Below are 15,934 nucleotides of genomic sequence, written 5' to 3'. Positions count from 1 at the left end.
GTATTTCCAACATTCCAACGGCCGTTGGAATGCTGGCTGTGTAACTGACTAGTTGAAGTGAAGACCTGAGGTGGCAGTGAAGCTGTCGCATTTATTCTGAAAAAACATTTAACCCCTTCAGCGCTGCGCGGATTTCCGCGCGGTGCTGAAGGTTCTGAGCGCGGGCGGGGCCATGACGGAACGGTTCCGTCATAAGCACAGCCCGACCGACGTGCATGACGGAACCGTTCCGTCATAAGTGTCGAAGGGGTTAACAAGAAACCATCGGAATCTTCTACTTTTAATACTTCATTTTCTGTTTTGAAGGAACTGTCAAGTTTCACAAGTCTCCTTTTTGTCGTTTTGGGGCGGTAGGATTTCAAGTGCGGCAGGAACACCTCAGGTCACCCTTGGCATGTCACACAAATACTATACATATGAGACCGGTGTCATTGGGACCTCGAAGGGGGCATTTGTGGCATTCATTAGAGAGGCTGCTATAAGCGTGGTCGTTACAGTCACTATCCTAAGCCCTTTACCCACCTCTATGCAGGTGCATTGGTGTCTTTGAGACATTGGCCCTTTGTGGGTTGGTGGAGGTGGTCTGCGAAAGGGGCCAAAACAAGCCCCAGTTGCCCAGACTGACTCTCAGACACTGTGGGGTGCAAGTAGGGTTGCTCTGTGGTGAGCAGGCCGACTGCATGATCTTTAAGATTAAGGACTTCCCATAGGAGCGATGATTTGGGCGATGGTTGGGGGCCTTTTAGAGTGCCCCATCCAAAAGATGCAGCGGTACCAGGGGTGACCGGGTTGCAGGCCAACCATAAGCTCACAGAATGTTTTGCACAGGAAGGTAGTGGGGATAGGTGAGTCAATGTCTAACTGATATATTAACACTGAGGGTCTATGTAAAAATAATGTAAATAGTTTGTCGAGGTGTGTTGTTTCCGTCAAGCAGAAAATCCAGTTTTTACTTTGCTTGTTTTCTTGAATACAATGCGGAATGAGATTGTGATATCTGTAACCAACACTCACTCTGCCATTGTGGATAGAGGAGGGTAAACAGAAGTTGTTGGGATGTGTGACATGTGCTAGGAAAATGAGTGCCTTGATTGGTCCTTTCCCATATGAGAAAAGAGTGGGAAGGTACATGTCACGCCATCATTACGAGAAAGGCGGAAGATCAGCACCTTCCTTCTACTGCTTCAAAACACAATTTTCTTGCTCTGATGTAAGAACAAGGGAAAACAAAACTTGTTTTGTAACTTTTCGTGCATCTAAACATTGACTAGCCATGTTTCGAATCTGAAGTGATCACTTAAGTCTTTCGGTGGAAAACCACAGAAGACGTGCGTTTTGTGTCACCCTGCTCCCTCTGGAATGTCGTATCTTCAAGGTCACTTAAAGAAAGTATACAGAACCCATTACAAACTCTTGGATAATTGGAGCCTGTAAAACAGTTTATTACATACATTTAGAAATCCAGTGATAAATGATAATTACCAATAATCAGCATAAAGTGCCATACAACAATATTCATATTAAAAACATTGGAATGTCTTATTTACACACTGCTGGTAAAGCTTGCAGTAGAATATTTGGCCTGTAAATTGCAGCCCTTTTCACGACCTCTTTCAAGATCCTGGTAGCTTTGGTTGAAGGGAAAGGACGTCCTTTTGTGCAAGGTGTCCAGGTGATTGTCGATCACTGACACACACAGCAGGTTCAGTGTGACAGCCCCTCTGAAGGCACCAGACCAGGGCTCCGAGGCCCACACACCAGGACATTGATTGCGCATTCCGCTTGCAATCTTTGCCACTTTGCGCTACCGCATTGTTTCACGCATTCCACAAAAGTCTTGTTATTTGGTTTCACTGCAAGAAAACACACCTTGACCAGAATTATAGGTTATTCCACAAAAATGTAGAGAAACACCAGCTCTTTGCCTAGCCCTATAAGTTGTGCTCTGAGTTTTCATGTGCGCTAATGGCTGCAAAAAGTACAAGCTGACGAAATTGCCAATAGTGATAATTGTTCGTTTTTTTAAAGTTAGAAGATTTGCAAGAGAAAGATGTCTATCCAAGGCAGACTGTGAATGTATTTTATTTGCTTGGTCTTGTTCAAAGAACATGTTGTCCAGGTATCGCTCTCTTCAAACAGAATTGTCCTTAATGCATAGTTTGTGCAGTGTTCGCTTGCTTGGTCGGCAGTACTCTTCCACATTTGGCTGTGAAACTGTCTGTGTCTTTTAAAAACACCAGCAACACCAGTTCTTGCTCAGCAGCATCTCAGCATTTTATTTTGGTGGGTTTGAGTTCCTTGACCTGTGTGTGTAGTGTTTTGTGCACAGCAAGAGTTCTGGATTGGCAAAATCCTTTCCCGCACTCCTGACACTTGAACGGCTTTTCCTTTGAATGGATGTATCTGAAATTAAAGAAGGCGGAAATTAAAATTAATAATATGATTTTACAGGCATGTCAAAGACTCACAGAATCTGTTTTCACGCCTCCTGAGAGTGCGCTTCCATTTAGGGTGCTCTGTGGACTGGCTGGGCTGGGCAAGCCACACTGAGTGAACAACCTAAGAGTTAAGTACTCCACACTTCCGGGTCCTGTGGCTTCCTCAGTTTCTGGATCATGGATGATGAAGGGACCGGAAGTGTTACATCATGGTGCTGCCCTCAGGGCACTTCCTCCCCACCCCAACCTCAGGTCACCTCCCCACATCTCGGCAAACCACTGAAGGTTAACATGATGGAAACGATCTTTATTACTGGGGAACAGTGATGTTTCATGATTTTGTTGTACAAGTTATATTATAGTATACAATACCGTCTAGTAAATGTAACCAGATATTTATTTTCAGGAACCGGGCTGTGTGTAAGCGTGTACTTGAGTGTGCCCACATTTCACGAGGTCCACAGCCTGTGTGTGCCTGGTCATGCTTTCTGCACTGTCATGATCGAGGGATCATGCTAGAAAAGCTGACATTAGAAGCTTGTGAATTCATAAACTGAGTTTTTGTATTAATTGAAGAACTTTGTAGCATTTCTAATGGAAGTTCCTCCATAGTTCTGGTGATTACATCAAGGGGCTGGTGGCTAAGTGAAGCAACGCACCCACTGCATGGCTCTCCCTTTCACCCGAAGGTCACAGACTCATATCTCGGAGGTCCACTCTGCCTTACAGCCTTTCAATAAAACGAGGGCCATTGAGTTGGGAAACAAATATTTTATCTCTCAATAGCCACAAGATTCCCCTTGTGATACAAACATGTGCACTCTTTAAACATATCGGTTATGTTATGCCTTGCTGTGTTATGCTGTGCTATGCTATGTTATGCTATGTTATGTCATGTTATGCTATGTTATGCTATGCTAAGTTATGTTATGCCATGTTATGTTATGCCATGTTATGTTAAGGTATGCCATTTTATGTTGTTATGCTATGCTAAGTTATGTTATGCTATGCTATGTTATGCTATGCTATGTGATGGTGATACATGGTAATTTGAGCAGTGGCACACAAACACAGGGCTGATTCACAAAGGGCCTCTGCACTCGTGGCGGAGCTCCCGCAGTTGTGGGGGGGCCCTCCACTCTGCAGTCACTCATGTGGTGGACCGGCCGCGACTGCGGCCCCCACCACAACTGCGAGGCCTCCACCATGAGCGCAGAGAATCTTCGTGAATCAGCCCCACAGTATGTAAGTCAATAATCGAGACAAATAGTTTAAATCATTTAGACACAAATTACTCAGAGTGTAACCATAATTAGGTTTCCTTGTCAGCAGCTGGAAATTAAGGGGGGCACCTGAAATCAGTGAGAGCGGGCTTGGTGTGCAGACGGTAAGGCACAGCTTTCCAGAAGAGAGGACATAGGGTCTGCTTACGATCTTGGTGGATGGGATAGTCCATCACAAATGTGATGGCTGCTAACCCGTCCACCATATTACGATTCTACTATATCCTATGGAACTTGTATTAAGGCGGACGGAATATCCGGCACATTTGTGATGGAGTATCCAATACGCCAAGATTGTAGTCAGGCCGAAAATCTGAAAGCTCTGAATTTGGAGGGTGAAAATGATTATATTTGCTACAGAAAGGAGGAGGGGTGCTGTCTGGGCATAGGGGATGGTGTGGGATGTAACGTAAAACCAGCTGTGTGGCACAGGGAGAGGTGGCCATCGGGCTAGATGCCAGTGGTATAAGGTGGTGCACATTATGAGCCAGATAAATAGCATGCAGTTCGACATTATGATGATTTAGTCCTACTATTAGAATGTGAAATGATGAGTTTCATATTAAAATAGTCCTGTGTGTTCAATCTCAATGCATTGATTGGGGAGCTAGTTGTTTGAAAGGGGAGGGGCAGGCGTATATATATTTATTTTTAAATATTTAGCAACTGGAGTCTAGCTACTATTGTAGCAGCTCAAATGAAGGACTTGTGTTGTACATGGCATTGAAGAAGACTCCTTGGTATCTGGCTTAGGACAGGGTTTTTAGGTATAATAGGGGAAGGAGGCACAAGAGGGGAGCAGCTGAGGCAAGGAAGTAAAGGGATCTCACATGGGTTGAGCACAAGATAGTGGAGTGCCCTCTATAAACTTGAAATTGTTAGAAAGCCAAAATATTTTGTTTGAAAAGGAAAGGGGAAGGAGAAAAATAGGGTGTGCTGGGGGTGTAGATACTATGAGAACTCAAAGGAAGATGTAATATCACTAATGGAGATGACAGACACAAGAGGAGAAGTCCAAGGGGTGAGCTGCAGGGTACCCCAAGTGTAAGTGGGTGGTACCAAAAGTAAGGATTAGCAGGAGACTGAGAAAGAGCAGTGGAAAAACGAACCCAGAGCCCGAGTGAGGAAATGTTTTGAAACAAGGTAGAGAGGGACTGGGTAGAAGGATGTAGAGAGTTGAATGTAACAGAGATGACTGTAACAATGTTTGAGATATGTGCAGGGTCAGAAAATAGCCCTGAACCCCAAAATAAAAGTGGCACCGTTACTGAATTAGATCGCTAAAAAAGTGTCCCACGTATGCAAATTAGGGTAGTTTTGAACTTGCAAAGACACTGTATAAGTGATTTAGGAGGTATATGAGACAGTATGGGTTTGAGCTTGCGGTAGTCAATGTTTGTTTTAATATCAGGGACATTAACAGCAAGGACTGGCCCAGCAAGCTGTAAAACAGGCCCACGAACAGCCACAAAACCGGCCCACATGACCTGTCAGACCAGCCCGTAGGAGATTCCTGATTGTGCTATGGGCCAGTCCGGCACTGGTAGTACAGAAAGCAAAAGGAAAGACATGGGGCAGGTAAGAAATTGATAGATACAGCCAGACGTTTAAAAATTTGGTAGGAGGAAATAATGAAAAGGATCTGAGCACAGGAGAAAGTTCAGATCCAGAGGAAATGTAGGACAGAAATAGTAGGCAAGTGTTGTACAGAAGGAAGGGAAGGAGTGGTGTAGGAGAGATGGGGTACCTGAGAAAATCACAAAGTGAGTATCTACAGTGAAGAAAGTTTGGATAAAAAAGTAATTGTGTGTTGGGTCTCGGTGACATGGGAAGGGAGCTAGTCAATCATGCCACATAGTCACAGACACTTGAATTATGTCATTCTGTGGCTGCAACATTTTCAACGGATTTGCCACAGGTGTCACATATTTTATCATTGCTGCATCAATTGCATATTTTAACAAAAAAAACTTTGATTCTGGCTCAAATGTATCAAAAGTTACTAAAGAAGTAGAGCCCTGTGTTGCCACACAGAGGAACACTCTTCGCAAAGGTGTACTAGTCATATTTTACTAGCTTATTGCTGGATTTAGGTGTTAAAGTGATACTTATAAGGAGAAACATTTACTAAGACAATGTTAACAAGGGTAAAAATTACAAAATATTGAAGTAATATCACTTTATGTTCTGCATTATGCCTCATAATTTGCCTTTTCTTGCAGCATAATTTAGTCAACACTGCCACATAATTTAGTCCTCTCCCACTGCATAACCCCAGTGGCTGTGAATATAGCTTTTGTAGGCAAGGTTTTAGGGAGTAAATAAGGCCTAGATAATACACTCATTTGGCTGCATCAAGGATAGAAGCTGAGTTGCGTGTTGTAGGAGTCGTGTGTCCTGGTTAAGAGACTTAAGACATTCACTGTAAATGCATACCTTGTTTAGCACAGGTGACCAACGTGAACCAGGACTGTGAGTGAGAATAGAGGCAGAAAAGGAAGATAGTCAGAACTGAACATGCAGTTGAAGAGGTCATAAGAAATGCAGCTATCATGGTGTGGACTTAGGCTGCTATGACGTTTATGTACACAGTCACAAATTGAGTCAGGACATTATTTGATGAAAGATAGGGGCTGAGGGGTCAGTGTTGTGGGCTTCGACTTGTTGCTAATCGAGACGTCAGATAGGGAAGAGGTTCTGATGGTGGAGGGGAGCAATGTGGGTCAGAGAGCTGGACAAGTTTACCATGGGAGTAGATGGGGAGTGTGTAGTGAGCAATAAACATTCAGACAGGACTTGACTCTCAGCCTTGGGTTCCACTGCGACAAGCTGTCTCTAAAGTATCCGCATTTACGTGCATTGTAGACCTACGGGTGGAATGGTAAGTTAAAGACCTTAGTGGTCCCGGACTTGCTGCAATTGTGTCACTCAGGCTACATTTACTTTGCAAGCCCAAAAAGACCTAAATATGGCTAGGGTAGCTTGAATCCCTGTGCAGAGGAGACAAGCCCAGCACTTTGGACTAGACTGCTCCTTTGAAGTGTATGGCCAAGACGTATCTGCAAATGGCTGGTCCTCTTCCTTTAATGCACATACAGCCTAAATAAAACAACGATGGAAGGCAATGCTGCCAAGAGAAATTCCCTTTTGTGCAAGCATTTCAACCTATGCAATGTTATTTGCTTCTATATAAAAAATTCTAACAATATAGGTGGCATTATAAATGGACACTGGGTGGATATTATTTACTAAGATTTGAAGCAGGTGCTGGCATGGAGCAAAGCAACGTAAAGCATTGCATTAGGTTACTTACCATTATAAAATCCTGCTGGTACTGCACAAGAGCCTGCACAACATTTAATAAATGTAGACCTGAATCTACAGCAAGGGCCCTAGTGCGCAATATGTTAGAGCCCGATTCACAAAAGTAATCTGAGACAAAATCCAAACTTTACGACTTTTGGTATTCACAAAGGGCATTTAGCAGTAGTAAAGTTAGGATTTACTACTCCTAAATGTCCTTTGTGATTTCCGAAAGTCGTGAAGTTAGGATGTTGCCTCAGATTACTTTTGTGAATCGGGCCCATAGTGTTTAGGGGTCTGTGTTTGATGATCAAGTGCTGAAAGGACATTACTTCTGAAAAGTGGATTCGAAGCTAGAATGGAAAGGTCTTTAGTAGTCATTAAGCTAGATTTGTGTTATGGAGGGATTTTCATTCTGGGTGCTAGAGTTCTATGGCGTTTGCAATAAACATGTTGGGCAAAAAGAAATGTTGTGTCATAAATGTAGTATATTTTTAAAGTATTTAACAATATAGTGAGATTATAAAATACTATTCAAAAAGTCTAAACAACATATTTGTACTTAAGGAGTAGGGTTATAGTTAAGGGTTTGTGGTGGGGTAAGGGTAAGGATTATGGGTAATGATTAGGGTTAAGTGTTAGTGTTAAGATTAGGTTTTAAGGTGTGTGCTGTGGTTTCTGCAAGGATGGGCGTTAGAATTAGAGATTGGAATTAAGCACAACATTTGTGTCACACCTGCTCTGTGCAAACCTTTTTTTGCCATGGCTTTTCTTTATGATATCTAACATGCAATCCTCTGGATGTGCTTACTTCTAAACATGTGGGTCTGACCCTCCTATTATCTCTTTGGAAAAGGCTAGAAAAATATTCTCCAAATTAGCAATGTATTGGGACTAGTGATTTACGCATCCATGGAGGAACACTACACACAGATCCACGTACTTTCTTTCGCTGGCTCGCTCTCATTTGCTTTCTCGCCCACATACTCACTGGCGGTGCCTTATTTTGCACAATATATGTGAAACGATTAAAATTGCCTCTGGCATTGCCCCATTGATTCAAATGTTTGGGCAAAAAGAACCATTGAGAATGGTGGGCTAACAGGTTTTTAAAGTGATCAGTGAGCCTACAAAAAAGCATAATTCATATCATTGTGGTAATTTTCAATTATTGTGAAAAGTAACAGCTCCTTGCACTCCCTGCGCTCTGGGGAGGTATGCTGTCTTCTAAAATGCTAAGCATTCAGTCAGCAAACATTTTAGTGTCTTGGTTGAAGTTTTCTGGAAAATATGCCGACCTAGTGCTGATTTATAAACATGGAAAGGCAGTGTGTCATGAGGCCGGTGGCAAGCAACCAAGCCAAATGTGGTTTTACAAATAGCTGTCCTGGTGGATATTGGCAGTGAGAACCCTGCATAAAAATCAATTAGGACAATCTGTTTGCTTCCTGTTATTAAGCACTACTAGATATAATTATAACATGATTATGAATATTAAGATGATGCGAAGTGAAAGACCAGAGAAGCCGTGTAAATGTAGCTGCGTTTTCAATAATGAAAACAAAATATTCTGACTGCTTTCAGCCTCAGAACACAGTTTGAAATGGTATGCTAGTTGGAACTTGTGGCTACATGGTCCTAGAGTGGTGGCTATATGGCCTTAGAGTGGTAACTGAATGGCCTCAGAGTGGTGGCTATATGGTTCTAGAGTGGTGGCTACGTGGTCCTAGAGTGATGGCTACTTTGTCCTAGAGTGGCGGCTACATGGTCCTAGAGTGGTGGCTACTTGGTCCTAGAGTGATGGCTACTTTGTCCTAGAGTGGCGGCTACATGGTTCTAGAGTGGTGGCTACGTGGTCCTAGAGTGATGGCTACTTTGTCCTAGAGTGGTGGCTACATGGTCCTAGAGTGGTGGCTACATGGTCCTAGAGTGGTAACTGAATGGCCCCAGAGTGGTGGCTATATGGCCCTAGAGTCTTGTCTATATGGTTCTAGAGTAGTGGCTACGTGGTCCTAGAGTGATAGCTACTTTGTCCTAGAGTGGTGGCTACATGGTCCTAGAGTGGTGGCTAAGTGGGCCCAGAATGGGGGCTATGGGGTGCTAGAGTGGTGACTACATAGTCCTATAGTGGTGGCTGCATAATCCTATGATGATGGCTATGTGGTGCTAGAGTGATGGCTACATGGCCCTCGAGTGGTGGTTACATGGCCCTAGATTGGTGTCTACATGGTACTAGAGTGGTGGCTATATGGCCCTAGAGTGGTGGCTATATGGCCCTAGAGTGGTAACTGAATGGCCCCAGAGTGGTGGCTATATGGTTCTAGAGTGGTGGCTACGTGGTCCTAGAGTGATGGCTACTTTGTCCTAGAGTGGTGGCTACATGGTCCTAGAGTGGTGGCTACATGGTCCTAGAGTGGTAACTGAATGGCCCCAGAGTGGTGGCTATATGGCCCTAGAGTCTTGGCTACATGGTTCTAGAGTGGTGGCTACGTGGTCCTAGAGTGATAGTTACTTTGTCCTAGAGTGGTGGCTACATGGTCCTAGAGTGGTGGCTACGTGGGCCCAGAATGGTGGCTATGGGGTGCTAGAGTGGTGACTACATAGTCCTATAGTGGTGGCTGCATAATCCTATGATGATGGCTATGTGGTGCTAGAGTGAACACCATCAGGACATACCATTGGCTGACGATTAATAACAGGATCAAGTTCAAATCCCTCTGCATAGTTTATAAGGTACTCCACGATCAAGGTCCACGTCCTCTTAAGGACCAGTTTATATTCTATCGGCCGACCAGACAACTTAGATCTACGACTCTCAACCAACTAGTGGTCCCACGTTCTAAACAGTTTCCTGGGGTGATCGTCGCTTCTCAGTTGCGGCACCCAAGATCTGGAATACGCTGCCACAACAAATTAGAACTAGCCCCTCACTCTTTCAGTTTCGTAAGAATCTGAAAACCTGGCTGTTTAACCAGTAATTTTTGTCCTGGTCCCTCCACTGATGGGGAGAGTCAGCTGCTCAGTCAAGCGCCGAGACGCCCACGGGTATTCGTTCGCGCTCAATAAATGTCACAAAAAAATAAATAAATACATGGTCCTCGAGTGGTGGTTACATGGCCCTAGATTGGTGTCTAAATGGTACTAGAGTGCTTGCTACATGGTCCTAGAGTGGTGGCTACATGGTCGTAGAGTGGTGACGACATGGTCTTAGAGTGTTGCTACATGGTCCTCGAGTGATAACTATACGGTCCTAGAATGGTGACTCCATGGTCCTAGAGAGGTAGAAACGCAGTTCTAGAATGGTAGTCACATGGTCCTAGAGTGGTAGTTACGTAGTCCCAGAGTGGTGGCTACATGATCCTACAGATATTCTAGTAGAAATTGTACCTGAAACTGTTCATTGAGTATGAGAAGAAAGACAGGCCTCTGAATGTTGTATTTTGCTAACTGGCTAGCCAAAGTTTGGGTTGCTATAAACACAGCAAGGAACTTTTAGGCTCCGCGAAGTCATACACATTTCGACCGCAGCCCTAGGTTCTGCTCTCTCATTCAGCCACCCAAGGGGTGCGTTTCAGGCCCAAAAAGCAAACACGTTCTGTGCCTTTAAGGGACACTGAAGCAGATTCCAAGTAGACCAGTTCATGTTTAATGTGAAGAACTTGATTGCAGCTTTCATAAGTTGAAATGAAGTCTAGCCACTTCATGGAAGAACATTTCTTAATTATCTACAATGCCAAAAAAGACCTATTTCACAGGTAAATTGCTATTTATGATTTTCAAATAGTGACACATAAATATGGTAAATATGCAACGTCGCTGGCAGATTTTGGCAACGTGCACAATTTGGGACTTTATAAAACGGCTAAGTTTGTGACTTTTACCTAAATTCTCCTATATAAAAGTGTTTTTGCAAAAATGTATCAGCTTCAATTTCTTTGCACGAAAAATGTCCAACTAAAATTTACATTTGCTTGCATTTTCTATTACAAAGGTTTAGGAAGTTTTCAAAGGTTTATAAAAGATATCTTAGGAGTTGGAATTGGGAAATGTTCACTCCTTTTATCACTATTACTAGTAACGGGATTACAGAAACAATTTCTAGCATAGTCGGACAAGATATATTTATATAGAAAGAATCTAAGAAGGAGTTAGTACGTAGTCCATAGTCCTGAAAAAAATAAGTATTAGTAGCCCACAAGTGGCAGAGTTGTCTTTCTAAGGTGGACATTCTAGAAAGCATAAACATTGAGTTAAATCACACATATAGTTCAAAACATGTGGTCTTTCCTTCACTCATAGCATTCAGTAGGATTTCAAAGGTGTAGGCATGCTCTTGAAATTGCACTGACACACAGTCAGCTATCATACCTGTGATCTCTAAGGTGGTCCTGTCTTCTGAATGCTTTATGGCAAATGTCACATGTGTAGGGTCTCTCATCAGTATGGGTTCTTTCGTGGATCAAAAGATTATAAGACTTAGTGAAGTGCCTGCCACAAAACTTGCACACAAACTCCTTCTTAGTCTTGGAAGGCAGCCTGCCTCGAGTTGGCTTCTTCTCGGAGGAGAGTTTGGTGACATCCAGAAGAGAGTTCAAGGCAGGAGAGCCGCGCCCATCTGGCTGGCCCAGCTTTGAATGGTCTTCTTGGGTAGCTGCCACTGCAAGGTTGGCAAAATCAAACCTTGGTTTCACTTTCAGAGAGCCATTTGCAGACTCTTGTTTGGTGTGGATCATGTGAGGAAAAAAGGGGAAGGCCGGCAGCTGAAACCTGGCGTCCACCAAACCGGACACCCCTGGTACTTTGGAGAAGGTGGACCGAGGTAAATGCATAGTAGGGTAGCCCAGGGTCCACTGGTGGAGATGGACCGCATGAAGGGCACTGAAGCCGTAGATGTTGGGCAGGTGGTCAGCTGGCACTGGAAGCCCATTGAAGGACTGCAGGAACGAGTAGTTGGTCAGCTGCAGAGAAGGGTGAATGGGCACAGGGGCTGGCAGAGTCTTGCTACCCATGGCAGCTCCTTTGCGGTTGGTCTGCTTTAAATGATCCAGGGGTCCAGGAGAATGTGCCTGAAAAGAATAAGAATGCGAGAAGTAAATTACAAGAGAAGGAAAAGTGACAATGTGATATGAATACAACAGCTGCACACATTCAGTACCAACAATGCATATATCAATCAGTATTATATTGCAGTTATTTGGATAAGTGCAACAAATGCCTGTACTCAAACTGTAGGAGCCTACAAATAATTCATGAATAATGACTACACAATAAATGACTAGTAGCGAGTGACACACTAAAACAAACAAAATCACATAATAAAATACAATAAACATATACAATTCAGAGTACATCAAAGTACATCTTCCACATTTAATGTTTGCCTTTTTACCATATTCGTGAAGCATTTAAGAAAGGTTGTTGAGTGTAGCTGGTTGGGTAACTGGTTCAACAACAATGCTCCTGCCAAATCAAGGCCTTAAGCTCACAACTATGGACGTTGACTCTCTACTCCAGAGTGTCAACACCCGTAGTAGTGGGGCTTAATATCTCTTCTACAGTGGCGGCTCGAGCGTTGCCCCACTGCTTGTTGGGCAGTGCAAATTAAAAATAAAATGATAATAACAAGAAGTTATTATCATTTTATTTTTCTTTGTGGGACTCCGACTAGAGCCAGGTCGGGCGGGGCGGGGCTAGGCTTCCCACCGTCAGAGGTAGAAGGAGTGGTTTGCACTCCCTACCTAAGTTTGCATGACAGCTTGGTCGCCCCTCTGGGGCGTCCAAACAGTTATTTGCCCTTGGCATGTTCTCCACTGGGCTGTGTGGAGAACATGTCTAGCTTCCCAGTTACTGCCTGAGCGGCTGTTTCGGCGGCTCATACCAATTACGACGCTGCTACAGTGTCCTGATTGGCTGGGAGAGTCAGGGAGACTGGGTGCTTCCGGCACTCTGGGAGGACTGAGGAAAGACGTGCGGTGGCAGCAGCAGCAAAGAAGGTAAGTAAAACAAAAAATGTTTATATCATGCCTCCCCCGTCGTCTCACCTTCCCCCCGTCGCCTCACCACCCCATACAGAGGCAGCCGCCACTGCTCTTCTACATCCTGTAAACAATGTTGGATCAGCTATAGACCGAAGAGATTGCTATTCTTTTTAAGAGAAAGTGATTGGCAAATAACTATGTGGGATGATGTTAATATGTTTCCAAATGAAGCGCATCACTTTTTTGATCAGAAGTGACACATTTGGCTAACCAATTTGAAATGTAATTCTCGAAATATGGTTGTACTTGTGCACCACGAACACCACTCAGATATCTCTGTTTTGGAACGCCTACACCTTGGTCATCGAAGACTGAGGGAAACTGAGATGGGCTGTCAAGCAAAAGAGGCGTCTGATAGGACATCAGCCTGAACAAGCGCGATACTGTGAGCTGCCGCTAGTAAGGGACAACATGTGAAAAGAATAAAGAGATGCAAGTGTGCTACTTCAGCTGCAGCTAACACCTGGGGTACAAAGGAACCGAATACTCAAAAATGTCCATAGATTTTGCTGCCTGGGACAGATGACCACTCAGGTAACAACTTTGCGGATTGATAATGTGCTAATATCAACAACAACAAAAATGTCAATATAATCTTTATTTCGACAGAGATGTCATAAAAGCTACAGTTACAATAAAAAACAAGACACATTGCTGTTCTTTGGAAGAGCAGAATACAGATGTACAGCGTCCTTAGTTTTGCACGGGTGTTGCTACAACAAAAATGATCAATTAAGCTCGTGAAGCAATGATACGAATGTCATATTCAAAGAGTTAAAAAATTAAAACTTTAAAACAGGAAGACAATTAATAGATACACAATTTGGTTCGAATTATTTAGTGCATATCAACATTAAAACTAGGATAAAATCATGTAATATTTCCTTGTTACAATGGAATTTTAAGAAAGTTCAAAGAGACATTCTAATATCAGAATCTCCATTTTACTTTCACCCATAGGCCACTTTTTGACATCAGTATTTATAATGGACGGCAAGCGAGATGAATTTTGACCAGTATCAGTGGAGCCTTCCTGCAGCTCCAGCGGATCAGAGATTCATCAGCAAACACCTGGGGGCAGATTTACAAGCCCCTTGCTCCTCTTTTACGCCGCCGTTGCGTCACTTTTGTGACGCAGCGGCGGCGCAAAGCCGGCGCCATGGTGCGGGGTACTTACAACGTGACGCATCTGGGTGATGCGTCACGTTGTAAAGCCCTGCGCCACATGTAGGCGTTCCGGCGCAGGTGGGGGCGTTCCGGCGCAGGAACGCTTCTTAAAAGTGGCTGAGTGAAATCTACAAGATTTCACTCAGCCACTTTTAAGGCCATGCTGCGTCAAAACCCTGCGCCTGCTTGAAGCAGGCGTAAGGATTGACGCAGCATTTTAAAGATAGGGCACCCCCGAGCCTTGCTGGAGCTGCGTCGCGCTTGCGACACAACTCCAGCAATGCGCCGCCTTTACGGCAGCAGATGCGTCATGCATCTGTCCTGCGGCGCATCCTTGGTGGCGGAGCCGTGAGGCACAATAACTGGCGCATCCCTGCTGATATGCAAGGATGCGCCAGTTATTGTAAATCTGCCCCCTGATGTCATAGGGCAGGGTGGAGCTAACCAACAGTCACGAGAAGACATCCTTTTTATAGCTGGGATTTTCAGCCTCCTGAATAGTTCAACCTAGTCAGGTTTAAAGGCATTCAAAATAAATATTTATGAGAACATTTTGAGAATAAGAATTTTAATTGATATGATTTGCATTTTGCTCTTTCGAAAAGCATAAATTTATTTTGCTGTAAGGTGGGTTCATGGGCGCACTCCTATAATGTTAAAATACTTTTGAAGGGGGTCATTGGCAATGTGACAGAACCACCCACGGTGGATATTTCGGATAATGATTGTGTCGGAGTCACCAGCTGTACATAAAATGTTTCTCCGCAGAGGAAGGAGGTAGCAGCCAGCAGTGGAAACAACTCATGGGAAATGCTACAGGTTAGAAGTGATGCCCTAGGAGCAACTGTAATTTTCTGCATGCCAGTTCATTATCAAAGGCAGTTTCTTGCCAATAACTGGATCCAGTACAAACCACCCTCAACTGGCCAATTGTAACGTCAAACAGGACCGCGCAGTGTGAACCCGGCAGACACTCCCAGCAGGACAGGTGCCTTGAAGATGTAAATGGCGCCAGACATATTAAAAATGTGCCAGGAGCCAATTGCGTCCTTTGCAATGCACAAACTTATTACAACTGTGAGATGTTCCTGTCCCAAGGGCCAAAAGGGGACAAAGACGGTTTACCATTTTCAGTTACTTTACAGAACAATGGAAAAGCGTAAAGGAACAACGTCATGCCACTGGAGGCCCAAACACCGTCTGCCTCTGTTTTTCTAGAACGTGTTGTGCTCCAGATAAGGCCTATTTTGTAATTTTCTTTTATTAATAAACAGGCGTTTGTGCCATTTGGTTTGGGAGGCTGCCTTGAAAACTTGGAAGAAGGGATGCAAGAATGAGGTCACGCCACGTGAGGCCAAACTCGGGGGGAGGGGGATGTTTACAAACGGGAGGCCTGTGAAGAACAAAGGGCCCTTCGACTCCGCCCACAGCACGCGGGCGCCAAGACTAGCTCGTGCACCCGCAAATGGGCTCCGGCTGGGATGCAAGCAGGGCCACAGGGCACTGGAGAGAGGACCTTTTTGTGGTATCGCCCGGAAGCAGTTAGGTTATAACGGAAATTGGGTTTTCTGGCCCTTGTATAGAATACACGCACTATTCAAACTAATAGGTGCACATGATGGGGCAGATTTACAAGCCCCTTGCGCCACTTTTGCGTCACTTTTCCCATGTTAAAAGTGACACTGCTGACGCAAAAGTGGCGCGA

General features: G+C 44.2%; 1 protein-coding gene across 4 annotated transcripts in view; it reads right to left on the bottom strand.

Annotated features, from left to right (window-relative positions):
• Positions 1-1,419: 1,419 nt before the first annotated feature.
• OSR1 (odd-skipped related transcription factor 1) overlaps positions 1,420-15,934 on the bottom strand; it is a 35,213-nt gene continuing 20,698 nt past the window's right edge. For all 4 annotated transcript variants that reach the window (XM_085610633.1, XM_085610636.1, XM_085610635.1 and 1 more), the window contains 2 exons: positions 11,393-12,090; positions 1,420-2,403 (listed from right to left, as the gene is read on the bottom strand). In XM_085610633.1, coding sequence (XP_085466759.1) covers positions 2,268-2,403; positions 11,393-12,090 — 834 coding nt within the window. In that variant the 3' untranslated portion in view covers positions 1,420-2,267. The remainder of the gene's footprint in view (positions 2,404-11,392; positions 12,091-15,934) is intronic.

Source organism: Triturus cristatus, chromosome 6, assembly GCF_964204655.1.
Source record: "Triturus cristatus chromosome 6, aTriCri1.1, whole genome shotgun sequence".
Taxonomy (NCBI): Eukaryota; Metazoa; Chordata; class Amphibia; order Caudata; family Salamandridae; genus Triturus; species Triturus cristatus.
This window is presented reverse-complemented; position numbering and strand designations above follow the sequence as displayed.